The 26,911-nt window shown below is 57.9% G+C and overlaps 1 protein-coding gene across 1 annotated transcript in view; it reads right to left on the reverse strand.

The window, feature by feature from the left end:
- Positions 1-25,090, reverse strand: part of smg5 (SMG5 nonsense mediated mRNA decay factor) — a 26,021-nt gene extending 931 nt beyond the window's left edge. Inside the window, 17 exon segments of the mRNA XM_055631232.1 lie at positions 121-217; positions 3,984-4,178; positions 7,373-7,462; positions 8,996-9,653; positions 10,199-10,341; positions 10,649-10,857; positions 13,363-13,431; positions 14,351-14,356; positions 15,152-15,230; positions 15,466-15,555; positions 17,190-17,279; positions 18,220-18,376; positions 19,673-19,721; positions 19,723-19,765; positions 19,768-19,793; positions 21,490-21,588; positions 24,953-25,090. Of these exon segments, the coding sequence (XP_055487207.1) occupies positions 121-217; positions 3,984-4,178; positions 7,373-7,462; positions 8,996-9,653; positions 10,199-10,341; positions 10,649-10,857; positions 13,363-13,431; positions 14,351-14,356; positions 15,152-15,230; positions 15,466-15,555; positions 17,190-17,279; positions 18,220-18,376; positions 19,673-19,721; positions 19,723-19,765; positions 19,768-19,793; positions 21,490-21,588; positions 24,953-25,029 (2,177 nt within the window). The 5' untranslated portion in view covers positions 25,030-25,090.
- Positions 25,091-26,911: the final 1,821 nt, after the last annotated feature.

Raw genomic sequence — 26,911 nt, forward strand, 5'->3', positions numbered from 1 at the left:
CACACACCGGGCCACACACCCCTGTGATCCCCCTCTCCCCCCTCTGACCCCCCCTCACCCCGCCCCCCCTGTACGGAGGGAGAGGGCGGTCTCTCGTCTCGTCTCGCCGCGCTGCATTACCACGCGTCCAGGTCGTGTCGCTTCAGCTTGTGTCTGTCCACAGAGCGCCCAGTTTCGCGCTGACAACGGATGTACCTGTTACAGAGACCAGACCGTCAGTCCACACTCGCACACACCCCTCCCCCCTCTCCATCCGCAGGGGGTCACCAGACAAACGCGAGTGGTTTTGCAGATAGTGAAGATGGTTGTGAACGATTGCAGCAGGATCTGGATCGATTGACCAGGTGGGCGGAGGAATGGTTGGTGGAATTTAATACATAGAAGTGTGAGGTGTTGCATTTTGGGACATCGAACAAGGGCAGGAATTACACTGTGAATGGTAGACCTCTGGGTAGTGTTGTAGAGCAGAGGGATCTAGGAGTACAGGCGCATGGTTTCATGAAGTTGGAGTCGCAGGTCGATAAGGTGGTCAAAAAGGCTTTTGCCGCTTTGGCCTTCATCAGTCAGAGCATTGAGTATAGAAGTTGGGAGGTCATGCTGCAGTTGTATAAGACGTTGGTGAGACCACATTTAGAATATTGTGTTCAGTTCTGGGCACCGTGTTAAAGGAAATATATTGTCTCCAGGTGTGGTCTCACCAACACCCTGTACAACTGCAGTAGAACCTCCCTGCTCCTATACTCAAATCCTTTTGCTATGAATGCTAACATACCATTCGCCTTCTTCACTGCCTGCTGCACCTGCATGCCTACTTTTAATGACTGGTGTACCATGACACCCAGGTCTCGTTGCATCTCCCCTTTCCTAATCGGCCACCATTCAGATAATAGTCTACTTTCCTGTTTTTGCCACCAAAGTGGATAACCTCACATTTATCCACATTATACCGCATCTGCCATGCATTTGCCCACTCACCCAGCCTATCCAGGTCACCTTGCAGCCTCTTAACATCCTCCACACAGCTAACACTGCCCCCCAGCTTCGTGTCATCCGCAAACTTGGAGATATTGCATTCAATTCCCTCGTCCAAATCATTAATATATATCGTAAATAGCTGGGGTCCCCGCACTGAGCCTTGCGGTACCCCACTAGTCACTGCTGGTCCCCGCACTGAGCCTTGCGGTACCCCACTAGTCACTGCTGGTCCCAGCACTGGGCCTTGCGGTACCCCACTAGTCACTGCATAGATCTTATGGAGGTGTAGAAAATTATGAGAGGAATAGATGGGGTAGATGCACAGAGTCTTTTGCCCAGAGTAGGGGAATCGAGGACCAGAGGGGAGAGGTTTAATAGGAATCTGAGGGGTAACATTTTCACACGGTGGGTGTGTGGAACGAGCTGCCAGAGGAGGTAGTTGAGGCTGGGACTGGGACAATTTTGGAGGGATATAGACCATATATGGATAATGACGCAGGCAGGTGGGACTAGTGTAGCTGGGACATGTTGGCCAGTGTGGGAATGTTGGGCCGAAGGGCCTGATTCCAGACTGGTATCACTCTGTGACCGTCCGCTCCCCCTCCCCCAGAACCCCACCCCCAGACACCGCTCCCCCAGACACCGCTCCCCCAGACACCGGCTCCCCCAGACACCGCTCCCCAGACCCCAGACACCCCACCAGACACCCCCCCAGACACCCCACCCCCAGACACCCCCCCCCAAGACACCGCTCCCCCAGACACCGCTCCCCCAGACACCGCTCCCCCAGAACCCTTCCCCCAGAACTCACCCTCCCCCAGACACCCCCCCCCCACAACCCCCCCCAGACACCCCTCCCCCAGACCACCGCACCCCCCAGACACCCCACCCCCAGACACCGCTCCCCCAGACACCCCACCCCAGACACCGCTCCCCCCAGACACCCCACCCCCAGACACCGCTCCCCCAGACTGTACCCCACCCCCAGACACCGCTCCCCCAGACACCCCCCCCCAGACACCGCTCCCCAGGAGACACCCTCCCCCAGACACCCTCCCCCACCGCTCCCCCAGACAACCGCTCCCCCAGACACCCTCCCCCAGACAACAGACACCCCACCCCACCCCCAGACACCCCTCCCCCCAGACACCCCTCCCCCAGACACCGCTCCCCCAGACAACCCCTCCCCCAGACACCGCTCCCCCACACCGCTCCCCCAGACACCCGCTCCCCCAGACACCGCTCCCCCCCCAGACACCCCAGGGCCCCGAGAGCCCACCTGAGAGGCCAGTACACCCATCCCCCTGAGACCCACTCAGACACCGCTCCCGTCCCAGCCAGACACCGGTCACCAGACATCACCAGAGAACCAGATCCGCTGGAGACCGCCCAGACCCAGACCTCGCCCCCCCAGACTAAAGGAGACCAAACACGATCGAACCAACAGACCGTCTCCCCACCAGGAAAAACCCCATAACCCCCCAGAGAGGAATACACCGCTTCCCCCAGGACGAGGGAGAGTAGAGGGAAACCAACCGGAGAACCCCCCTCCCCGCCAGACACAGGACCACGCCCGGAGAGCAACCTCCCCCAGGAGGACGCTCAACGAGAGCTCCGGCCCCCCCCCAGAGGACGACCCGCCACCCCCATACACCGTCTCCTCCCCAGGACGAGGCTCCCGGATTAGGACACCGCTCCCGGGCCAGACACCTCTCCCCCCATGCACAGGACCCCCCAGCCCCCAGAACACTATGTGCCCCAGACCCCGCTCCCCCAGACACCCCTCCCCCAGAGGACGGAGAAGAGGACCTGGTAGAGCCCAGGAGACCGTGAGGATCCAGAACCCGAGGGCGTCCGAGCAGGACACACCTCCCACTCTCCCGGAGAGGACCTGAGGAGATCCAGAAGCGGGATCAACCCCCAGAGAGGAGAGGAAATGAATAGGGAGTGAATCTGCGCCCCGTCGACACCTTAGGAGACCCCTTAGAGGGGACCCAACAGCCGCCAGTAGACATTAGGACCCCTCACCCCCATGACCCCAAGGACTGGAGCCCCTAGGAGACGCCCCCCAGACACTACCCCCAACTCCCTCTTGAAGGAGAGGAGATAAGAGGAGAGGAGGGATGAGGTACCGCGGAGAGGAAAGTGGATGTGAGGTAGGAGGATTTGAGGGACAGGAGGATGGCGGGGAGGCAGAGGAGAGGAGAGGCGAGGAGAGGTGGAGAGGAGAGGAGAAGGAGAGGAGAGGAGAGGAGAGGAGAGGATGAGGAGAGGAGGGAGAGGATGAGGAGAGGAATGTTGAGGGGGGTCGAGGAGGCCAGAGTGATGGAGGATTAGAAGGAGGGAGGGAGAGGAAATGAGCGGGATGGGGAGAGGAGAGGAGAGAGAGGAGAAGGAGGGGTGGATGAGGAGGAGGAGGAGATGATGTGGGGAGGGCGGAGGGGAGGGGAGGGAAGGGAGGCCGATGCAGAGGGAGGGGGAGGGGAGGAGAGGATGGATAGGTGCGGGGGGGACGAGGATGGAGGAGGGGAGTGGAGGGAGGGGCGGATGAGAGGAGGTAGGGGTGGATGGGAGGGGAGGAGGAGGAGGGGGGAGATGGATGGGTGGTCTGGAGGAGGTATGGGGATGGTTGAGTGTGATAGATGATGGAAAGTGATGGGGTGGGGAATGGAGGAGGGGCGAGGTGAATGGGCGTGTCAGGAGCTGGGGGAAGTTGAGTGAAAGGGAGGTCGGATGGTGGATCGTGGTAAGGGTTGATGTGATGACCCACGTATGGCGGTGGATGACTGATGTAGAACGGAGGGGAGGGCAGGAGGGGATGTAGTGGGAATGTTGGATTGGTATGAGAAGGGAGGGAGGGTATGGAGGGGGCAATGGATGGGGGGGGGGTGGATTTGGGTGGGGTGGGGCGGATGAGGAAGGAGGGGGGGAGGAGGGGTAGGAGGGGAAGGAGGTGGATGAGGGAGGAGGGGAGGGTGGATGGGGGGGGGGGGGGGGTGGGGACCCACCTTTGCGGGGGATGATGATGATGAAGCGGCTACTGCTGGCCAGGTGCCTGATGTTGGGCAGCTGCTGACAGATGGCCTGTGTGTTGGGGATGATGTACTGAGACAAGGTGGGACTGGCTCCTTGGCTGTTGCCAGCTGCCCTCCAACTGCGACACCTCCAGGCTGGTGGGTGCCGGGACAGTGGTGCGAAGGGCGCTCAAAACCAATCCAGAATTATCAAGACGTCACCCGCAGAGTAACTCAGTTTATATACACGCACACGGGATCCCGTCACATGTGGGCTGGGCTGTTTGTTGCGTTTTTTCTTGTTTGTGGTGCCGGGTGAACTCTGACCCCCCACCGCCGTGCCTCAGGGCTGCTCCCTGCTGGTGGGTCAGGGGCACTGCGGACTGGGCACTCGTCCTGCTCCCCACCTCACCCAGAGCCGGTCGTTCCAGGGTCCCCCGCAGAGTGCCGACCCTGTAACCCTAAAGCCCCCCCACCCGCACGTATCCCCCCCCAACGCAACCCTTCCCCCCCCACGCTAAGCCCTTCACCCCCCCCCCCCCACGCACCCTGGACCCGCCCCCACACCCACCCTGTAGCCCCCGCCACTTCACCATCCCTGAGCCCCCAGGCCAACCATGCAGCCTATTGTTCCATGTCCCGCATCAGCCGGTTCCTAGCGGAGCCTCTTCCTCAGCCTATGGGTTAAAGTCACAGGGAGTTGCAGTAACGCAGGGGCATAGAACGCCGGGTCCTGGACGCGTGGCAAGGGTGACGCAGTGATCAATGACATGGGACGACAATGGGCAGGTGCGTGGGGAACGCATAGCAGGGGCAGAGGGTAGAGAGGGTCCGGAGATGGAGTGGAGTTGGGCATCCCTTGCGGACTGGGATTGTGTGGGTTGGGGGGAGGAAGAGGGGTTGGGGGACGAGTTGTGTGGGGAGGGGGGGGACTTGTGGGTGTGACGGGTAGGTGACTTGCGAGGCGGGATGTGGGAGGTGGGATGTGGGGGAGCAATGGGAGGGCTCACGCATGCGGACTGCGTACTTGAGTGACGACGACAGGGTCGGGGGGATGCGGTGGGGTAGGGGGATGTGGGGATACGGGGAGGGGGGATGTGCAGAGGGGTATGTGGGAGGGATGTGGGGAGGCAGGGAGGGGCTTCACCTATAGGGTCACCATGCGGGAGCGGGCCTGGGTCTGCTCCAGGCAGATTCTCCTCATCGCTGGGTTGTTAGATCACTGGTGAAGATCCCCAGCTGACCGGGTTTGAATGTAGAACCAGTTCCTCTGCAGTCGGGTCAGAGTGACCGAAACTCCGGATACAGCAAATACGCACCATGACTGCAGTGGGGAGAGAGGGGGGGTTGGGGGGGGGGGGGGAGATAGAGGAGGAGAAGTTTGGGGGGGGGGGGGGGGGGGGGCGTGGGGGGGGGGGGGGGGCCGGGGGGGGGGGGGGGTGTGGGGTGTGTGGCCGAGAGACAGAGTGGTTCAGACACGCGAGACCCATGTACGTCACTCGCAGTAGACCTGCCCTCCCCCGCCAACAAGCGCCTGCCTACCACCCCGCCCCCCCCCTCCCCCGAACTACCCCCCCCCCCTCGTTGTACTGTTTGGTGTTGCGGGGGTCCTGAAGACCACCACCGCTCCGGAACAGACCGGTTGCTGGGGGGGGGGCTCCCAGTGGTGGTGTTCAGGGGCCCGTGTATGTGTCTCCTCCCCCCAACCCTCTCCCCATCAGCTGCTCTGCTGCCCCTACCGTGTCGGTATTTCCCAAAAGGTTGTCCAGTGACATATCCCATGTTCCGGTGAAGGAGACTCTGCCAATCATGTTGGGGGGGTACCCGTGCTGTTGGGGGGGGGGGCGTGAGGGAGGTCCTGGCTCCTCCCTCCCCCTTCCCCATGTATATGGACGTGCTGTGTTTTTTGTTAGTGGTCTCCAAATCTGGTGAAGGACATTATTGCCATAGAGGGAGTGCAGAGACGGTTCACCAGACTGATTCCTGGGATGTCTGGACTGTCTTATGAAGAAAGACTGGATAGACTTGGTTTATACTCTCTAGAATGTAGGAGATTGCAGCAGGGGATTCTTTCTCGAAACTTTACAAAATTCTTAGGGGTTGGCCATGCTAGATGCAGGAATAATTGGCTTTCCTGAATTGTTAGGGAAGTCCAGGACAAGGGTGCCTAATGTAGATTCAACAAGCTTAAAGGATAAAGGGAAATCCATTTAACTGAAACCTGTGGATGATGATCAGATGTTGACTTTTTTTTCCACAGAGAGTGGTGAATCCTCTGGAACTCTCTGTCCACAGAGGGATGAGGGCAGTTCATGTGGCTATCATTCACAAGAGGGAGTTAGTGTGGCCTCTTTGTGGGTACGAGGGGATCATTGGGGTATGGAGATAAGGCAGTATCTGGATCCTGGGTTATGATGAAATCACCCTGACATATTGAATGGCGGTGCGGGGGCCTCGAAGACGGCGGAATGGCCTCTACTCCTGCACCTATGTTCGAGGTTCTACTACATGTCTTTTTAACTGATTTCTTGGCATTCGTATGGTGGTCCGAATCATAGTCCCACATGTAAGGGGCTGTCGCGCCGTTGATAGGGGGTGGGGGTGGTCCCAGCATCTGCCCCGATATCTCGGAGAACAGACGTGCACACCCTCTGCTCCGCCCCCCCCCCGCACCAAAGTCCCGCAAGCCCCGCGTGCCCGACATTCCTCTCCCTGCGTTCCCCGACCATCACCTCCTCCAGCGTGCCGGATGGCACTCGGTGGCCAGCTGGCAGCTCGGTGCCTAGCCGTCGGGGGCATTTGCGGTGCAGGGCCCCAAGAACGGGATAGAAGATGCCTTTAGTTCAGACCCAACGTCCCCTCCGGTAACGGCAACCCGTCTGCGACCAGCCCCCCCGCTGCATCCTTCTTCTTCACTCTGGACCACTGGCAGCGGAAGCTTGCTGGTTTCACACTCCCTCACACACACACACACGGACGGCGCACTCCGACTCCTGGCACAAGGCGACGTCAAAGACGTTAGCTATGGAAGTCGGTGACTATACCGATACGACAGAGGACAGGAGCAAAGGCAACAGGGATCACAACCACGACGCCAGATAGCAGACACGCCGCAACACAGACAGACGGCCAACAGGGCGGTGGGCGGAGGCGGATAGAGGGGGAGGGGAATTGAGGGGGAGGTGATGAGTTCCCATTCCACCCACAGCCGTCTGGCCCCAACCCCACCACCTGTATGCCACCCACCCCCTCCCCTACACTTGCGCCCCCCCTCCCCCCACCTTCCCACTCCAGGGACCCCACCCTCCCCCAACCAAACCACCAACCTGATTCTCCTCACTCTTGCGTCCATTCTTGCAACATGGTTGAAGCAGCAAGCACACCGCGACAGGGCGTTCCACAGAACTCTGCGAGCTCTGCAAGAGACAGGACGGTGAGCGTGGTGCTGGACCCCCACACGGGGGGTCGGTGATCTGCGTGAGGGGGGTATGGGGTTCGTGTGTTTGGGGTGTGGAGTTTTGGGGTGGTTGCGGGGTGAGGTCGGGGGTTGGTGAAATTGGGGTATTTGGGGGTGGGGAGTTTTGGGGTGGGGGATGAGGCGGTGGGAGTTTTGGGGTGGGGGGGTTTTGGGGGGTGGGGAGTTTTGTTTGGGGTGTGGGGGAGTGAGGGGCGTTCGGGAAGCTTTTGGGGTGGGGATTTGTAGGTGTCGGGTGGTAGGCGAGGTCTGCTCGCTGCGCCACGAAACATGAGGAGTGTGGTGTAGTTGACGGGTGTTGGGGCGTAGCGCCATTCCAGGAGACTTGGACGGTGGTGAGGAGCCCCCCCTGGCGAGACCCTGGCGGCTTCTCCAGCGAACTCTTCTCCTTTGGCGACCGACCAAACTCGTTGCTGCCCCTCACTCGCTTATATTCCTTACCATGCCCCGAGTCGGAGAGTTCCCGCCGTCTGTTTGGAGATGCACACAGTCAGCCGGGAACCAACGCGGTAGATCCTATGCTGGCTACCGATCAGTGACCGCTGGGTGCTCCCGACTCCGGGACAAGAAAGAGACCCGATGGGGACCGACCACCGGGGAAAAGACACACCAATGTGGGACCGAGCCCAGCAGACCGCTGTGAGACCGACCGGAGACTATGGTAACCGTGACGTGGAGACCGCTGGGGGAACCGCTGCCGGAGACCGACGGGGACCGACTGTGGGGCCACGCAGCACAGAGTGAGAGCATTGGCACGTACCGGGGATAAACAGATACGTGCAGGTAACGTGAGGTTCAGGCAGATCCAGCACACAGGGCACAGTACCGCACCACGCATGACACCCACAACTCACACAAGCTCTCCCTCCCTCTCACCACATCCACATGCATTCCATCCACACACACAACGCAATCCATACGCACACGCACACAGCGTCAACTGACCACCACACGCCATCAACACACAGAGGCGCTGCACCACGCATCCCATATACCCTGCGCACACAGCCATGACTCAACCGGAACCACTGTGTGTCACTCCCCCCTCCCCAATCGACTGCGCCCAATCTCCTCCCCCCCCTTACCGATTACTCGTTGGTACGCCCTGTTGCCCCTGCTACACCCCTTTCACACACGCCTGTCGGAACGCTTCCTCGGGTGTGGTGGGGGCCTGTTGTTCAGGTGTAAGGCTCTGACCAGGACGTTGCTGAATTAGGGCCCACGAAAAAAAAGGCCTCTCTTGGGCTGGAAACATCTGTGAGGAAGGGCCTGCAGGTTGCTGGCGTGATCGCAGGTCTTGGGAGGCCCGGGCCGGTGGAGGGGGTGTCGGGGCCTGTTCCTGGGTCCCCCCTTGTTTGCCGGTGGCCCCTCCCTCGGTGTTACCAACGGCCCAGGCCGCATGCCCCATGCTCCTCCTCCATGTCACCCACTGTCCACACCCACAGGTCCATATACACGCACACCATAGCAACTGGAACCACTGTGGTATCCCCCTACCTCAGACTTGCTGTCCAATCTCTCCCCCCCTTACCGTTGCTCGTAGGGGCTGGACCAGCCCGTTCAAACCACCGGGCCTGTCGGGGCCAGGGTTCGGTGGGGGCCGGCTGTTTCAGGGGGAGCTTATGACCAGGAAGTTGCGCCCGAATGTAGGGGGCAAAAAAGGAAGCATCTCTTGGGGCTGAACATCTGTGAGGGAGAGGGCATGCAGGTTGCTGGCGATGGCAGGTCGTTGGGAGGCCCCGGGCCGTTGGAGGGGGTGTCGGGGCGCCTGTGTCCTGGGTCCCCCCTTGTTGCGGGGCCCCTCCCTCGGTGGGACCAGGCCCAGGCCCAGGCCCAGGCTCCTCCTCAATGTCACCCAGGTCGGACCGGGACTCCTGGCTGTTCATATCGGAGTCTGACTCCATGTCGAAGGCAGCCTGCTCCTCCTCCTCACTGGGCTCTGAGCCGGAGTCAGACCCCTCGCTGTCCTTGGCAGAGTCCTCGCTGGGGTCCGAGTCAAAACCCTCGCTCAGATCACTCTCCTCCCCACGCTGTCGTTGTCTCCGCCGTCGGAGCTGGCACAGACGTGGGTACTTCTTGCCCCGGCCCTTGACGACCCCCGTGGCACCGTTTGCCAGCCGGCTCGCTGCCCCATCCGGACCCTCCTGATCCGGGGCCTGCGGGGGAAGGGCTGGGCCCTCCGGCACATCTAGGGGGGGGGACAAGGTTAAATATTAACATCAACATCACGGGGTAAACACAACATTGGGGGGGGCACAGCTAACGTCAGCTGATTAACCCCCCCCCCCCATTGCATGGGGTATGTATAGGCAGGGGAGGGGGAGGGGGAAGGTTATCTTGGGTCGGGTGGTTGAGGGGGTGGAGGGGGGTGAGGGAAGGGGTCAGGGTGGAGTTTGGGGGTCAGGGTGGGGTTGGGGGAGTCAGGGTGGGGTTGGGGGGGTCAGGGTGGGGTTGGGGGTCAGGGGGGGGGTGGGGGGGTCAGGGTGGGGGGGGGTCAGGGTGGGGTTGGGGGGGGGGTCAGGGTGGGGTTGGGGGGTCAGGGTGGGTTGGGGGTCAGGGTGGGGGTTGGGGGTCAGGGTGGGGTTGGTGGGGGTCAGGGTGGGGTTGGGGTCAGGGGGTGGTTGGGGGGTCAGGGTGGGGTTGGGTCAGTCAGGGGTGGGTCAGGGTGGGGTTGGGGGGGGAGAGGGTCAGGGGGGAGCGGGCTTAGACCTCGGGGGGGGCTCGCTTCCTTAACCCTGGGGGGTCGGGCTGCAGGGTGGGCACGCTGTTTTTCTCCTTCCTCCAGCTCGGCCTGTAGGCGGATGTTGACGTGATTGACCAGGTGGGAGAAGAAGAGGGCCAGGGTGAAGGCGATGGCCGCGCTGTACTGCTTCATACCTGCACAGCAGAGCGGTCAGTTGGGAGCCCCCAACACCGGGTAAAGACCCTCACCCCAACTCACCCCCCCACTCTCCCCCCCAACACACCCCCCCACTCTCACCCCAAGTCACCCCCCCACCCACTCACCCCCAACACACCCCACCCCACTCGCTACCCATCCCCCCTACCACCCCCACCCACCTCACCCCACCCCCCCCCCACCCCAATCCCCATCCCCCCCACCCTTACCCCGACACTGGGTAAAACCCCCTCACCGTAACCCCCCACACAACCCCCCCACCCCCCATGCCAGGAGCGCCCCTACCTGTCTTCTTCAGGCTGTGCACACTCATGAGGCAGATGAGGAGCATGTGGAAGACCAGCAGGTCGGGCAGGAAGCCGAATCCTCGCTCATATTCCTCCTCCTCCTCACTGCAGCCGCTCTGACCGACAGAGGACGGGAGGTAGAAGAGGCACAGGTTGAAATCCTCCAGCACAGACTGGCAGATTGATGTCACCTCCACCTCCGACGTGCTGGAGAGAGAGAAGGTGTAGCAAGATTCAGGGTCACATGTCAATCACCAGCTCCCTCCATTACACAATTACATTTATATTCAATAACTTTCACCACAAGTAATAAAACAACCCTCACCAGACCAACATCGCCACGAATTTTTGCAACTAAACGCCAAACCACCATGTTAGAATGTGAGAAGGAACTGCAGATGCTGGTTTACACCAAAGATAAACACAGAGTGCTGGAGTAACTCAGTGAGACAGGCAGCAAATCTGGGGAGAAGGAATGGGCGGCATTTCAGGTCTGAAGAAGGGTTTCAATCCAAAACGCCCCCCATCCCTTCTATGTGGAGATGTTGCCTGTCCCGCTGAGTTACTCCAGCACTGCGCCTCTGTCTACAATATTACAGCCCTGACCCAGGGTAGAGTCCATCTCCCACGGTGCCCAGCGTTCCCAGAACCTCTCCACGGTGCCAAGCGTTCCCGGAACCTCTCCATGGTGCCCAGCGTTCCCAGAACCTCTCCATGGTGCCCAGCGTTCCCAGAACCTCTCCACGGTGCCCAGCGTTCCCAGAACCTCTCCATGGTGCCCAGCGTTCCCGGAACCTCTCCATGGTGCCCAGCGTTCCCGGAACCTCTCCATGGTGCCCAGCGTTCCCAGAACCTCTCCACAGTGCCCAGCGTTCCCAGAACCTCTCCATGGTGCCCAGCGTTCCCAGAATGGTGCCCAGCGTTCCCAGAACCTCTCCATGGTGCCCAGCGTTCCCGGAACCTCTCCACGGTGCCCAGGCAGGCAGTCGGTTCGGGCAGAGCCCTCCTCTGTCTGGGTGGTACCTACATAAAATGAGCTGCAGCACGAAAACATGCCCTTCATCCCAGAGTCCACGCCGACCAGCGATCCCCGCACACTGGCACTATCACACCTACACACTAGGGACAATTCACAATCCCTTTACCAAAGCGAATTACAAACCTGTACGTCTATGGAATGTGGGACTAAACCGGAGCACCTGGAGAAAACCCACATGGTCACAGGAAGAGCGTACAAACTCCGTACAGACAGCACCTGTGGTCAGGATGGAACCCGGGTCTCTGGCGCTGTGAGGCAGCAACTCTACCCGCTGCACCACCGTGCCGTAGAGACATGGATGGAATAGGTTTGGAGGGATTTAGGACAAAGGGCCTGTTTCCTGGTGAATGTCTTTATGACTAAACATTTATTGTTAGTTTAGAGATACAACGCAGACACACGCCCTTAGGCCCACCGAGTCCGTACCAACCAGAGACAAGACCCCACACACACTAGGGACAGTTTTACATGTATAACCAAGCCAATTAATTTACAAAACTGCATGTCTTTGGATTGTGGGAGGAAACTGAAGGTCTCGGAGAAAACCCATGCAGGTTACAGGGAGAACGTGCAAACTCCGTGCAGACAGCGCCCGTAGTCAGGATCGAACCTGGGTCTCTGCAGTTCGAGTCATTCTCATAGAGTACAGGCCGTTCAGCCCAACCTGTCCACATGTCCCAGCTACACTAGTCCCACCTGCCTGTGCTTGGTCCATATCCCTCCAAACTTGCCCTATCCATGTACCTGTCTAACTGTTTTTTAAATGTTGGGATAGTCCCAGCCTCAACTAGCAGCTCGTTCCATACACTCACAGCTCTGTGTGGAAAAGTTACCCCTCAGATTTCTATTAAATCTTTTCCCCTTCACCTTGAACCCATGTCCTCTGGTCCTCGATTCCCCTACTCTGGGCAAGATAGTTGTATCTTTCCTGCAGTTTGCTCGATCCAATGTGTCTGGGTTGCAGACCAAAGCGACTGGAACCTCCCCCTGTAACCTGACCCCACAAAGCTCAACAATGTGGCCTGGGACACTCCCTGTTGTAGCACAAACTGCAGACAGCACCGGCTCAAGTTACTCTCTTCTCTCTGTGGGTCGACTCGAGAGAGACAGCACAAAACCGGTCTGCCATCCCCCACCAGTAACTTGGCAGCACTGCCCCAGCCTCGCACATAACAGCAGGCCCAGGCTTGTATAGATCAAACCCTGACACACAGCAGCAAGCCCAGACTGTCTGATACACACTGGGTAAGGATGGGACCCTCACACACAGCAGCAAGCCCAGACTGTCTGATACACACCCTCACACACAGCAGCAAGCCCAGACTGTCTGATCTGATACACACCCTCACACACAGCAGCAAGCCCAGACTGTCTGATACACACTGGGTAAGGATGGGACCCTCACACACAGCAGCAAGCCCAAACTGTCTGATACACACCCTCACACACAGCAGCAAGCCCAGACTGTCTGATACACACTGGGTAAGGATGGGACCCTGGCACACAGCAGCAAGCCCAAACTGTCTGATACACACCCTCACACACAGCAGCAAGCCCAGACTGCCTGATACACACTGGGTAAGGATGGGACCCTGGCAGGGGATGCAGGAATCCCAGGCAATGTGACACACACGGATCAGTAAAGATGGAACTGTGTGGCACGGGACACTCACCTGTGTTTGGGCTGCAGCAGGCTCTGCAGGTACATGAAACTCACCAACAGACGCTTGATGTCTCTCGATCTGATAAATAAAAGCACAGGTGAAGGTTACAGCAACAGAGCACAGAACACAGGGAGGGAGGGAGTGAGTGAGTGAGTGAGTGAGTGAGTGAGTGAGTGAGTGAGTGAGTGAGGGAGTTAGGGAGGGAGAGAGGGACGGAGGGAGTGAGGGATTGAGGGAGGGTTTTGCAGCTGGAAGCCATGGGTGTACTGATACACACCCTCACACACAGGCAGCATCTCCAGGGACCCGACGTGTGCTGTTGCACACCCTCACACAATGGTGTTGGGGCAGCAACTGCCCGCTAGCCCTTTGGTCTAAGGATGGGACCAGTTTCTTTGTGTCTGTTCAGGAATCCCATGGCAATGGCACCTTGGCCACGCCTCAGTCAAAAGATGGAACTGTGTGGCCCGGGACACTGGACCTGTTTCAAAAGGCAGCAGGCTCTGGCCGGTACAGCGGACAAAGACAACAGACGATGATGTCACTCGAGTCTGTTTATAACGAAAAGCACAGGCGAAGGTTACGCAACAGAGAACAGAACACAGCGAGGGAGTGAGTGAGTTGAGTGAGTGAGTGAGTGACGGGCAGAGGTAGTGAGGGGCGTGAGTGAAAGTGAAGGAGGGAGTCTACCGCCCCCCCTCCTTGCCCGTGAGAGGGAGTGGAGGGACGGCCGGGAGGGACGACTCCCCCCCCAAAAGGGAATCTCAGGTGAGGAGGGACGGATCACTCTCCCCCCCCCCCCCCCCCGAGAGTGTGTAGTGAGGTTTTGATCTCTCTCCCCCCCCCCCCACAGTGTGGAGCTTCCAGGGAGGTCCCCCCCCCCAGGAGTTTAGGAGGGAGTGTAGCTAAGGGATCACTCTCCACCCCCCCCTCTCCCCCCCCCCCTCAATGGAAGCTCCCTCCCCTGCCCCCCCCCCAACACATGTTTCCAGCAGACAGGTGCCTGGATAGGACAAGTTTAGAGGGAGATGGGCCAAATGCAGGGAGGTGGGGCTAGTGTAGATGGGGCATGTTGGTTAGTGTGGGCAGGTTGGGCCAAAGGGCCTGTTTCCATGCTGTACCACTTCATAGCAAAAGGATTTGAGTACAGGAGCAGGGAGGTTCTACTGCAGTTGTACAGGGTCTTGGTGAGACCACACCTGGAGTATTGAGTACAGTTTTGGTCTCCTAATCTGAGGAAATACATTCTTGCCATAGAGGGAGTGCAGAGACGGTTCACCAGACTGATTCCTGGGATGTCAGGACTTTCATATGAAGAAAGACTGGATAGACTCGGCTTGTACTCGCTAGAATGTAGAAGATTGAGGGGGGATCTTATAGAAACTTACAAAATACAAAAGGGGTTGGACAGGCTAGATGCAGGAAGTTTATTCCTGATGTTGGGGAAGTCCAGAACTAGGGGTCACAGCTTAAGGATAAGAGGGAAGTCTTTTAGGACCGAGATGAGAAAATCATTTTTTACACAGAGAGTGGTGAATCTGTGGAATTCTCTGCCACAGAAGGTAGTTGAGGCCAGTTCATTGGCTATATTTAAGAGGAAGTTGGCCCTTGTGGCTAAAGGGATCAGGGGGTATGGAGAGAAGGCAGGTACAGGATACTGTTGGATGATCAGCTATGATCATATTGAATGGCAGTGCAGGCTCGAAGGGCCGAATGGCCTACTCCTGCACATATTTTCTATGTTTCTATGTGACTGCACCAGAGGCCAGCAGAACGATGAACTATCAGTGGCACCTACCATCTGAGGTAGTAGTAAGTGGCATCCACGTTGTAATACTTGCTGCCAGCCAGGGTCCCGAGCTGGTTGAAGGGCATGCCTGACGAGACAGACAGACAGACAGAGACAGGATCAGTTACAGGCTTCACAAACCCAACAAAAGCTCATCAAGATCAAGATCAAGATCAACACCAACAGCCCTCGCCTCCTTCACTGTATCATTCACTTTAGTTCAATGATACAGCGCGGAAACAGGCCCTTCGGCCCACCGAGCCCGCGCCGACCAGCGATCCCCGCACACTTGATTAGTTCAGAGATACATCACCCAGACTCACCCACGTGAGGAGCCACCGACAGCGACTGGTGGTAAAACCTCTCGGCCAGCTGCTCCGTGTCCACCCCCGACAACTCGTTCTGGTATCGTGCTGAAAGACAGTGAGGACAGGAGTGAGTGACGGGACGGGAGTGACGGGACAGAGTGACGGGGCGGAGTGAGTGACGGGGCGGAGTGACGGGACGGGAGTGACGGGACGGGACAGAGTGACGGGACAGAGTGACGGGACAGAGTGAGTGACGGGACAGGAGTGAAGGGATGGGGAGTGAGTGACAGGGGACGATAAGTGAGTGACGGGACAGAGAGTGACGGGAGTGGGAGTGACGGGGCGGAGTGACGGGACGGCGTACTGACGGGGCAGAGTGACGGGACGGAGCGAGTGACGGGACGGGAGTGAGTGACGGGACGGGAGTGACGGGACAGAGTGACAGGCCGGGACAGAGGGACGGGACGGAGTGACGGGGCAGAGTGAGTGACGGGACAGGAGTGAAGGGATGGGAGTGAGTGACGGGACGGGAGTGACGGGACAGAGTGACGGGGCAGAGTGACGGGACGGAGTGAGTGACGGGACAGAGTGACGGGACAGAGTGACGGGGCAGCCAGGACTGAACTGCGGAATCTGTCACGACCGGGCAGCGTGTTGGCAAACGGGAGGGGTCGATACGAGGACACTGTCTAATGCAAACCACACTGACCAATGACCACAGTGACCACAGTGCTGAGGCTCTACAAACATAGACAATAGGTGCAAGACGAGGCCTTTTTGCCCTTTGAGTCAGCCCCGCCATTCAATATGATCATGGCTGATCATCCACAATCAGTACCCCGTTCCAGCTTTCTCTCCATTAACCCTAAGAGCTAAATCTAACTCTCTCTTGAAAACATCTGTGGCAGAGAATTCCACAGATTCACAACTCTCTGGGTGAAAAGATTTTCCTCATCTCAGTCCAAAATGGCCAACCCCTTATTCTTAAACTGTGACCCCTGGTTCTGGACTCGCCCAACATGGGGAATATTTTTCCTGCATCTAGCCTGTCCAATCCCGTAAGAATTTTATATGTTTCAATACGACACCCTCTCATCCTTCTAAATTCCAGGGAATATTAGCTCAGTCGACCCATTCCCGCTGCATATGCTCCCAGGAATGATCCCAGGAATATGTAAGTTAATCTATGATGAGCATTTGATACCATTGATGCCCTTACTCATCAAGAACATGCCAATCTCCGCTTTGGAAATATCCACTGACTTGGTCTCCACAGCTGTCTGTAGCAAAGAATTCCAGATTCACCATTCTCCGGCTAAAGAAAATTCTCATCATCTCCTTCCTAAAAGAACATCCTTTAATTCTGAGGCTGTGACCTCTGGTCCTAGACTCTCCCACTAGTGGAAACATCCTCTCCACATCCACTCTATCCAGGCCTTTCACTATTCTGTACATTTCAATGAGGTCCCCCCCTCATTTTTGTAAACTCCAGTGACTACAGGCCCAGTGCCGACAAACGCTCATCATAGATTAACCCATTCATGTGCTGACCCTCTCCTGAGCTGCACATCCTTCCTCAGATACGGTGCCCAGAATGGCACACAATATTGCCAATGCGGCCCTGACCAGCACCTTATTGAGCACGAGATCAGAGGGCTACTCCACAGATCCCAGTGCCAGGGAGGGGAGAGGAATCCATCAGCCTGTGGTCCCGTTTGCACCCAGGTGCTAATACTTACCAAGGTCTCCCAGGTACATCAGGCACCTGTGACAAGCCATCTGAGCCCATTCCATTTCCTTGCCTGAAGCTGTCACCAGTTTCCTCCGACCTACTCAAGAGAGAGGAGGAGAACCCCTTCAGATTCACAGATGGAAGACAGACCATTTCACACAATAGACCAGCTGACATTCCCAGGCTCAGTGTTCCTGCACAACAGGGAGGTAGAGGCGTTGAAGAAGGAACTGCAGATGCTGGTTTAAACCAAAGATAGGCACTAAACGCTGGAGTAACTCAGCGGGACAGGCAGCATCTCTGGAGAGAAGCAATGGGTGACGTTTCGGGTTGAGACCCGTCTTCAGACCTGAAACTTCACCAATTCCTTCTCACTAGAGATGTTGCCTGTCCCGCTGAGTTACTCCAGCATTTTGTGTCTATCTTTGGGGAGGTAGAGGCACTGTCCATGCCGATCACCAATCACCCCGCACATCAACACTATCCTACACACGGGACAGTTTACAATTTTACCAAAGCAAATTAACCTACAAATATGCACGTCTTTGGAGTGTGGGAAATCAGTGCACCCGGAGAAAACCCACGCGGTCATGGGGAGAACGTGCAAACTGCACACAGACCGCACCCTGTGGTCTGGACAATTGGCCACCCCTCTCTTTCCCCCCTTCGCACCCCCTCTTCCCCCCCCCCCCCCCCACACCCCCTCCCCCCCCCCCCCCCAGCACCACCTCCCCCCACCCCCACCCCCCTCCCCCCCCCATCCCCATCCCAACCACCCTTCCCCCTCCCCCCCCACCCCCACGCCCCTCCCCATCCCCCCCCCCACCCTCCCCCCCCCTCCCCCTCTTCCCCCTCCACCACCTCCACCCCCCTTCCCCCCATCCCCCCACCTCCACACCCCCCTCCCCCCCTTCCCCCCACCTCCCACCCCCCCTTCCCCCCTCCCCCCCCCCAACCACCCTTCCCCCTCCCCCCCCACCTCCACGCCCCATCCCCCCCACCTCCACACCCCCTCCCCCCCCGTGCTGGAGACTGACCTATGAGGGGGTCTGTGACGTGTGTCCAGTCAATGGAGCTGTGCAGTTCCAGCTGGTAGTGAGACTGGACGTAGAGCAGCAGGTGCTGGTAGAAGCCGATGCCAGCGATCAGGTGGGTGCGGTACGCACACTCTAGCGCACTCCGGCTGTGGATGTGCTGCCACACACAACCGGGCAGTCAGACAGGCACATTCTGGTAAACCCCCTGCACCCTCTCCCTGTAGCTGAACCCCTCTAATCCAGGCAGCTCTAGTAAACCCCCTCTCCACTCTCTCCCTGTAGGTGAACCCCTCTAATCCAGGCAACTCTGGTAAATCCCCTCTCCACTCTCTCCCTGTAGCTGAACCCCTCTAATCCAGGCAACCACTCTCTCCCTGTAGCTGAATACCTCTAATCCAGGCAACTAGTAAATCCCCTCCACCCTCTCCCTGTAGGTGAACCCCTCTAATCCAGGCAACTCTAGTAATCTCCCTGCACCCTCTCCCTGTAGGTGAACCCCTCTAATCCAGGCAACTCTGGTAACCCCCCTCTCCACCCTCTCCTGTACGAGAAACACAACCGTCTAGGCAGCGTCTGGTAAATTTCCTCTGCTCCATTTTCCTCCCTGTAGTGTGAACGACAACTAATCCAGGCAGCTGGTAGAAAAACCCGGCTCTTTCCACACTCCTGATATGTACAGTGAAACCCTACTGGAGTTCAGTAATCTAGCAACTCAGGGCCTGGACCTCTCTTCCTGTAGGTGAACCCATCTAACAGTTTAGACAGAGTAATCCCCTGGTCCCTGTAGGTGATCCAAACACCATCAGGCAAGTCTAGTAGATCTCATAGAATGCACCCAGGGAGGAGGGAGGGTAGGGTGGGAAGGAGGGGGGGAGGGATCCAGGGAGAGCTAGAAATCCCCTCTCCACTCTCTAGGGGGGAGGAGGGAGGTAGGTGGGAGGGAGGGAGGGAGGGAGGAAAGAGGAGGCAGAGGGGGTAAATCCCCTATGCCCTCTGATCCCTGTAGGTGCTCCCTCTAAACAGAACTCGATCTACTCTTCCCCTCTCCACCCCATTCTCCTGAACCCTTATCTGGTCACCTTTCATGTCCGTACTAAATCACCAGTAAAGCAGTGACCCGTACAGGAACCGAACCCATGACCTTGTGCATTATCAGCACCAGGCTCTTTCCACTAACTCCTGATATGTACAGAACCATAGCGCACTGGATTCAGTAATGCAGCAGCACTCAACCCCTCTGGACTTCTCTCTTCCCAGGCCCCCCTCCCACCCTTCCTCAGAGGCTCAATCCCACCCCAGGATCCCCAAACACCATCCCCCCCCAGAGAGTCATAGACCCGTACCCAAAGCGCAAGGAGGGAGGGAGAGAGGGGGGGGAAGGAGGGGGGAAGCCTCTCTCCCCGTAACTAGGGAGGGAGGGAGGGAGGGAGGGAGGAGGTGAGGCGGGCTCTACCTTCTTGTTGGGGAGGGAGGGCTGGATGACCTCGTAGTAACCTTCCTCCAAAGGGCTCCTCAGCCTTGCGACCGTAGTCCACAGCGTGCAGGACATCAGCTTCACACACAGCTCCCTCAGCCTGGGACCCAGCACAGGCTGGTCAGGGAACACAGGGTCCAAGCAGATGCACCCAGACCGGCCCCACCCAGACCCCCCCCCACCGTTATCACCCAGACCACCCCTACCCAACCAACTGAGCTAGGACCCCCCCACAGGCTGGATTCAACATTAGCAGCACTCAACCCAGATGCCTCCCCTGCCACCCCCCCACACCCACACATGTCCCCCCATCACCCTCACCCTCCCCACCCTACCCAGACCACCCACGACCAGACCACAACCTGGGACCCCAGCGCAAGGATTCAATCATTCAACAACACACCCTCCTCTCCACCCCTGCACCCCGTACCACCCCTACCCAGACCACAAGCTGGGGACCCCACAGGCTGGTCAGCAACACACTGGGTTTGAGCACTGCACCCAGACCGGCCCCACCCAGACCACCCCAAAGCCGCTCCACACCCTGACCAACCCACAACCACACCGCCCCCACCCCCTCACCCCCCCCTACCCAGACCTCAACCTGGGGACCCAGCACAGGCTGGTCAACACAGGGTCCGAGCAGATGCACCCAGACCACCCCTCACCCTTGCGACCCCACCCCCACACCGCCCCACAGCGTTCCCAGACCAGCCCACACTGGGGACCCAGCACAGGCTGGTCAAACAACACAGGGCCCGACACCAGACCAGACACCCCCACCACCCCACACCCAGACCACCCCTACCCAGACCACCCACGACCAGACCACAACCTGAGGACCCAGCACAGGCTGGTCAACAACACAGGGTCCGAGCAGATGCACCCAGACCGCCCACACCAGACCACACCCCACCACCCCAGACCACCCCCACCGCCCCACACCCAGACCACCCCCCCACCGCCCCACACCCTGACCAACCCACAAACCAGACCGCCCCCACCCTGACCACCCCCTACCAGACCACAACCTGGGGACCCAGCACAGGCTGGTCAGCAACACAGGGTCCGAGCAGATGCACCCAGACCGGCCCCTACCCAGACCACAACCTGGGGACCCCCAGCACAGGGTGGTCAGACACCCAGGGTCCGAGCAGATGCACCCCAGACCACCCCTACCCAGACCCCCCCACGACCAGACCACAACCTGGGGACCCAGCACAGGCTGGTCAACAACACAGGGTCCGAGCAGATGCACCCAGACCACCCACCCCTACCCAGACCACCACCCCCACCACCCAACACCCAGCACAGGCTGGTCAACACAGGGTCCGAGCCTATGCACCCAGACCACCCACTACCAGACCACAACCTGGGGACCCAGCACAGGCTGGTCAACAACACAGGGTCCGAGCAGATGCACCCAGACCACCCCTACGCCCCCACACCCTGACCACCCACGACCAGACCACAACCTGGGGACCCAGCACAGGCTGGTCAGCAACACAGGTTCCGAGCAGATGCACCCAGACCGGCCCCACCCAGACCCCCCCACCGCCCCCCGCCAGACCCCCACCCCGCCTCACACCCTGACCCACCACACCCCGACCAACCACCCCCACCTTGTGAATCAATGGCCAAGACAGAAGCCCCTCAGTGGCACCAACTCCCTCTCACCCACCCCGGCCACCATAACTGGTGAAGCAAGATGCTGGCTTGGACCCAGCCCCTGATCACCCCGACTCACTCACCCCCACCCACCCTGATCACCCCGACTCACTCACCCCCACACTCACCTGTTGCGGAGGCTGATGTTTTCGGGTTTGAATACTTCCCGGTACGCCATCTTGTTGCTGACAATTGCATCTAATCGATGAACTGCTTCCACCACGGCCCTGAAAGACAGCAGGTCACAGCTCACAAATCGCAGCTCACAAATCGCAGCTCACAACACACAGCGGGTCACAGCTCACAACACACCCGAGCCTACAACATGTATCATCACATCTATTGCCGTTCCAACCCCTCCTCTCCTTCACCACCTCTGCTGGACCAAGCCCAGCACCAACCACAGTGACAAAGGGCGGCACAGAGTCGCAGCGGGTAGAGCTGCTGCCTCACAGCGCCAGTCACCTGGGTTTGATCCCGACTATGGGTGCTGTACGTTCTCCCCCGTGACCTGCGTGGGTTTTCTCTGAGATCTTCGGTTTCCTCCCACACTCCAAAGACGTACAGGTTTCATAAGGTCATAATTGATAGGAGTAGAATTAGGCCATTTGGCCCATCCAGTCCACTCCGCCATTCGATCATGGCTGATCTATCTCTCCCTCCTAACCCCATTCTCCTGCCTTCTCCCCATAACCTCTGACACCTGCACTGATCAACAATCTATCTATCTCTGCCTTAAAAATATCCACTGACTTGGTCTCCACAGCCGTCTATGGCAAAGAATTCCACAGATTCACCACCCTCTGACTAAAGAAATTCCCCCTCCTCTCCACCCTAAAGGGACGTCCTTCAATTCTGAGGCTGTGCCCTCTGGTCCTAGACTCTCCCACCAGTGGAAACATCCTCTCCACATCGACTCTATCCAGGCCTTTCACTATTCTGTAAGTTTCAATGAGGTTCCCCCTCAACCTTCTAAACTCCAGCAAGTCAATTTGTTGAGGTAAAGGATGAGTTATGTTGAATGAATGAGCAGATGTGAGTGGGTTTGTGTGCAGTCTCTTCCACTTATAGACCAGCTTCCACATTAAGGAGTTGACACACTGTTCCCCCTCTCCCACTCCTCCTGTCACAAGCACTCTGCCAGTTTTGCAGTCTTTCTGTTATCTAGTTTGTAACAATTCTCACTTATCTGCTGCAGTAATGGATGCTGCTCAGGGCACTTGGGAAACGTACACAGTAATTGTTGATTAGTACAGTTACCCGTGATTGAATGGCGGAGTAGACAATGGGCCGAATGGCCTAATTCTGCTCCTATCCCTTATGACGTCACGGCTTTGAACATACTCAATGCCAGAGACCCCACTGGCTAGAAAAATCCTGGAGATTCAATGGTCCCTGAATTTCTTACCTCAGCCCAGAATGGCCAAACCCTACTTGAAATCTGTGCCAGACTCACCTAGATACAGTACACCACATACAGCAAGCCATGTAGCAACTATTTTGTTAGGTATCCTTATAATCATGTTCACTTCAGTGAAATCTACTCAGTGGCCTTCAACAGAAATGTAATCCTATTCCATTTATAGAACCAGCTTCCTCAATCCAAGATTCCAGGGAGAGGTGACCTTACGATGCCCTGAGACAGAGATTTACATGTTCATCTAGACCAAGGTAAATGGACAAAACTTTAAGGCACAGTAATCTTTACTTAAATTGGCCACACAGGAGTGGAGGTTGCATATTCTCAAGTTTCCCAACCGAACAACCAACGTGAAAGTCAGAACCCGAGCTTAGTATCTGTAGCTTAGTATCTGAAACATAGAAAATAGGTGCAGGAGGCCATTTAGCCCTTCGAGCCTGCACAGCTATTCATTGTGATCATGGCTGATCATCCTCAATCAGTAGCCCATTCCTGCCTTCTCCCCATATCCCTCAATTCCACTAGCCCCTAGAGCTCTATCTAACTCTATTTTAAATTCATCCACTGCCTCCCTTCTGTGGCAGAGAATTCCACAAATTCACAACTCTCTGGGTGAAAAAGCTTTTTCTCATCTCAATTTTAAATGGCCTCCGCTTTATTCTTAGACTATGGCCTCTGTTTCTGGGCTCCCCAATCATTGGGGAAATGTTTTCTTGCATCTAGCTTGTCCAGTCCTTTTATAATTTTATATGTTTCTATAAAATACCCTCTCATCCTTCTAAATTCCAGTGAATGCAACCCTACTCTTCCCAATCTTTCCCCATATGACAGTCCCACCAATTTGGGATTAACCAGGTGAACCTAAGCTGCACTCCCTCAATAGCAAGGATGTCCTTCCTCAAATTTGGAGATGGGTCCCGAACCTGTACGTCACCTATCCATGTTCTCCAGAGATGCTGCCTCACCCGCTGAGTTATTCCAGTTTTTTGTGTCCATCTTTAGTGTCAACTCATCAGGTTTACAGCTGTATATTGTTGGCAGCCTTGGCTGAATGCTGATTTAATTTTACGCCATAACCACAAAAAGCCTTGCTCACCCTCTCCTATACCATCAGTCCAGGCTCAATGAGCAGCAGGTTTATCAGACCTCACTTACACCACTCTCGACAGACAACAATACGCCTTACACTGCCAGTGGGGCTGGAAGTGCTGCACTCTCAGGGGAACATCCCATCCCATCTCACTCTCCTGTTTCCCGTCCCGTCCCCCCCCCCCCCCCCCCCGTCTCTCACTACCTACCCCTCTAACCTCCCCTCTAACCTCCTTCCCCTCTCCCTCACCACATACCCATTCCCAACTCTCCGTCTGCCCTCCCTAACTATCTACCCCTCCCCTCGAACCTCCTATCCATCACTCCCTCACTACCTGCCCACTCCCCTCCCTCACTATCTCCCCTCAGACCTCATTACCCCATCACTATCACTCCCCTCCTCTACCCTGATACCCCACCCTCCGCTCCCCCAACAACTGCTTCCCCCACCCTAGCCCTGTGTCCACCCCTGACCCCTGGCCCTGTGTCCACCCCTGACCCCTGGCCCTGTGTCCACCCCCAGCCCCCTGTGTCCACCCCTGACCCCCTGGCCCTGTGTCCACCCCTGACCCCTGGCCCTGTGTCCACCCCCAGCCCCCTGTGTCCACCCCCAGCCCCCTGGCCCTGTGTCCACCCCTGACCCCCTGGCCCTGTGTCCACCCCCCAGCCCCCCTGTGTCCACCCCCAGCCCCCTGGCCCTGTGTCCACCCCCAGCCCCCTGGCCCTGTGTCTCACCCCCCCCCCCCTGGCCCTGTGTCTCACCCCCCAGCCCCCTGGCCCTGTGTCCACCCCCAGCCCCCTGGCCCTGTGTCTCACCCCCACCCCCCCTGGCCCTGTGTCTCACCCCCCAGCCCCCTGGCCCTGTGTCCACCCCCAGCCCCTGGCCCTGTGTCCACCCCCCAGCCCCCTGGCCCTGTGTCCACCCCCAGCCCCCTGGCCCTGTGTCCACCCCCAGCCCCCTGGCCCTGTGTCCACCCCCAGCCCCCTGGCCCTGTGTCCACCCCCAGCCCCCTGGGCCCTGTGTCCACCCCCAGCCCCCTGCCCTGGGTCCAGCCCTGACCCCTGACCCACCTGTGTCTCACCGGTACAACCGCTTTGTGTGCAGGAGTTTGGCGTCAGATTCACCCTCGGTTTCGCCGTCAGGGTCGGGATGGTTCATGTCTGCGGCCGGTGGCGGGTCCGGGGCCGGGTGGGTCCCCGTGGGACAGTGTCGGGGCCTCAGGGCCGGAGCCCCGGGTGTAGAGCCGGGGCCGGGGCAGGCTGAGCGGGGTCCCCTCAGTGCAGGGGGGGGCCGGGTGAGCAGGGCCGGGCCGTGTGTGTGTGGGGGTGTAGCCGGGTGGGAGTCGGTGTCGGGCCTTCACTTCAGTCTCCGCCAGTCGCCGCCATTTTCCCGGCCTCGCCGCCGCCGCCGCTCTCGCGACACTTGCACCCACGTGACGCGCACACAGACCCCTCGGCCCTCCCCGCCCCTGCTAGCCCACTCCCTCCACTCCACTCCCCGCCCCTGCTAGCCCACTCCCTCCACTCCACTCCCCGCCCCTGCTAGCCCACTCCCTCCACTCCACTCCCCGCCCCTGCTAGCCCACTCCCTCCACTCCACTCCCCGCCCCTGCTAGCCCACTCCCTCCACTCCACTCCCCGCCCCTGCTAGCCCACTCCCTCCACTACACTCCCCGCCCCTGCTAGCCCACTCCCTCCACTACACTCCCCGCCCCTGCTAGCCCACTCCCTCCCACTCCACTCCCCCGCCCCTGCTAGCCCACTCCCTCCACTCCACTCCCCGCCCCTGCTAGCCCCACTCCCTCCACTCCACTCCCCGCCCCTGCTAGCCCACTCCCTCCACTACACTCCCCGCCCCTGCTAGCCCACTCCCTCCACTACACTCCCCGCCCCTGCTAGCCCACTCCCTCCACTCCACTCCCCGCCAGAACCAGGGGTCACTGTTTAAGAATAATTAACAGAAAACCAATGGTATATTAGCTTTCATTATAAATGTGAGGTTATCCATTTTGGTGGCAAAAATGGGAAAGTGGGTGAGTGGGCAAATGCATGGCAGATGCAGTATAATGTGGATAAATGTGAGGTTATCCATTTTGCTGCCAAAAACAGGAAAGCAGACTATTATCTAAATGGTGGCCAATTAGGAAAGGGGGAGATGCAGCGAGACCTGGGTGTCATGGTACACCAGTCATTGAAAGTAGGCATGCAGGTGCAGCAGGCAGTGAAGAAAGCGAATGGTATGTTAGCTTTCATTGCAAAAGGATTTGAGTACAGGAGCAGGGAGGTTCTACTGCAGTTGTACAGGGTCTTGGTGAGACCATACCTCAAAGTTCAAAGTTCAAAGTAAACTTTATTGTCAATTCAATTATGCAACAGTAGTTACACAGAGGATTGAAATTACGTTTCCCCATACTCCAAATGTGCAAGTAATATTAAAAACACAGACAGACAACATACCAATAAAAATAGACAATAGACATTACGCAGCAGGCAGTGAAGAAAGCCAATGGTATGTTAGCTTTCACAGCAAAAGGATTTGAGTACAGGAGCAGGGAGGTTCTACTGCAGTTGTACAGGGTCTTGGTGAGACCACACCTGGAGTATTGCGTACAGTTTTGGTCTCCAAATCTGAGGAAGGACATTCTTGCCATAGAGGGAGTACAGAGAAGGTTCACCAGACTGATTCCTGGGATGTCAGGACTGCCTTATGAAGAAAGACTGGATAGACTTGTTTTATACTCTCTAGAATTTAGCAGATTGAGGGGGGATCTTATAGAAATTTACAAAAATCTTAAGGGGTTGGACAGGCTAGATGCAGGAAGATTGTTCCCGATGTTAGGGAAGTCCAGGACAAGGGGTCACAACTTAAGGATAAGGGGGAAATCCTTTAAAACCGAGATGAGAAGAACTATTTTTCACACAGAGAGTGGTGAATCTCTGGAACTCTCTGCCACAGAGGGTAGTCGAGGCCAGTTCATTGGCTATATTTAAGAGGGAGTTAGATGTGGCCCTTGTGGCCAAGGGGATCAAGGGTATGGAGA

The sequence above is a fragment of the Leucoraja erinacea genome, unplaced genomic scaffold, assembly GCF_028641065.1.
Source record: "Leucoraja erinacea ecotype New England unplaced genomic scaffold, Leri_hhj_1 Leri_69S, whole genome shotgun sequence".
Lineage (NCBI taxonomy): Eukaryota > Metazoa > Chordata > Chondrichthyes > Rajiformes > Rajidae > Leucoraja > Leucoraja erinaceus.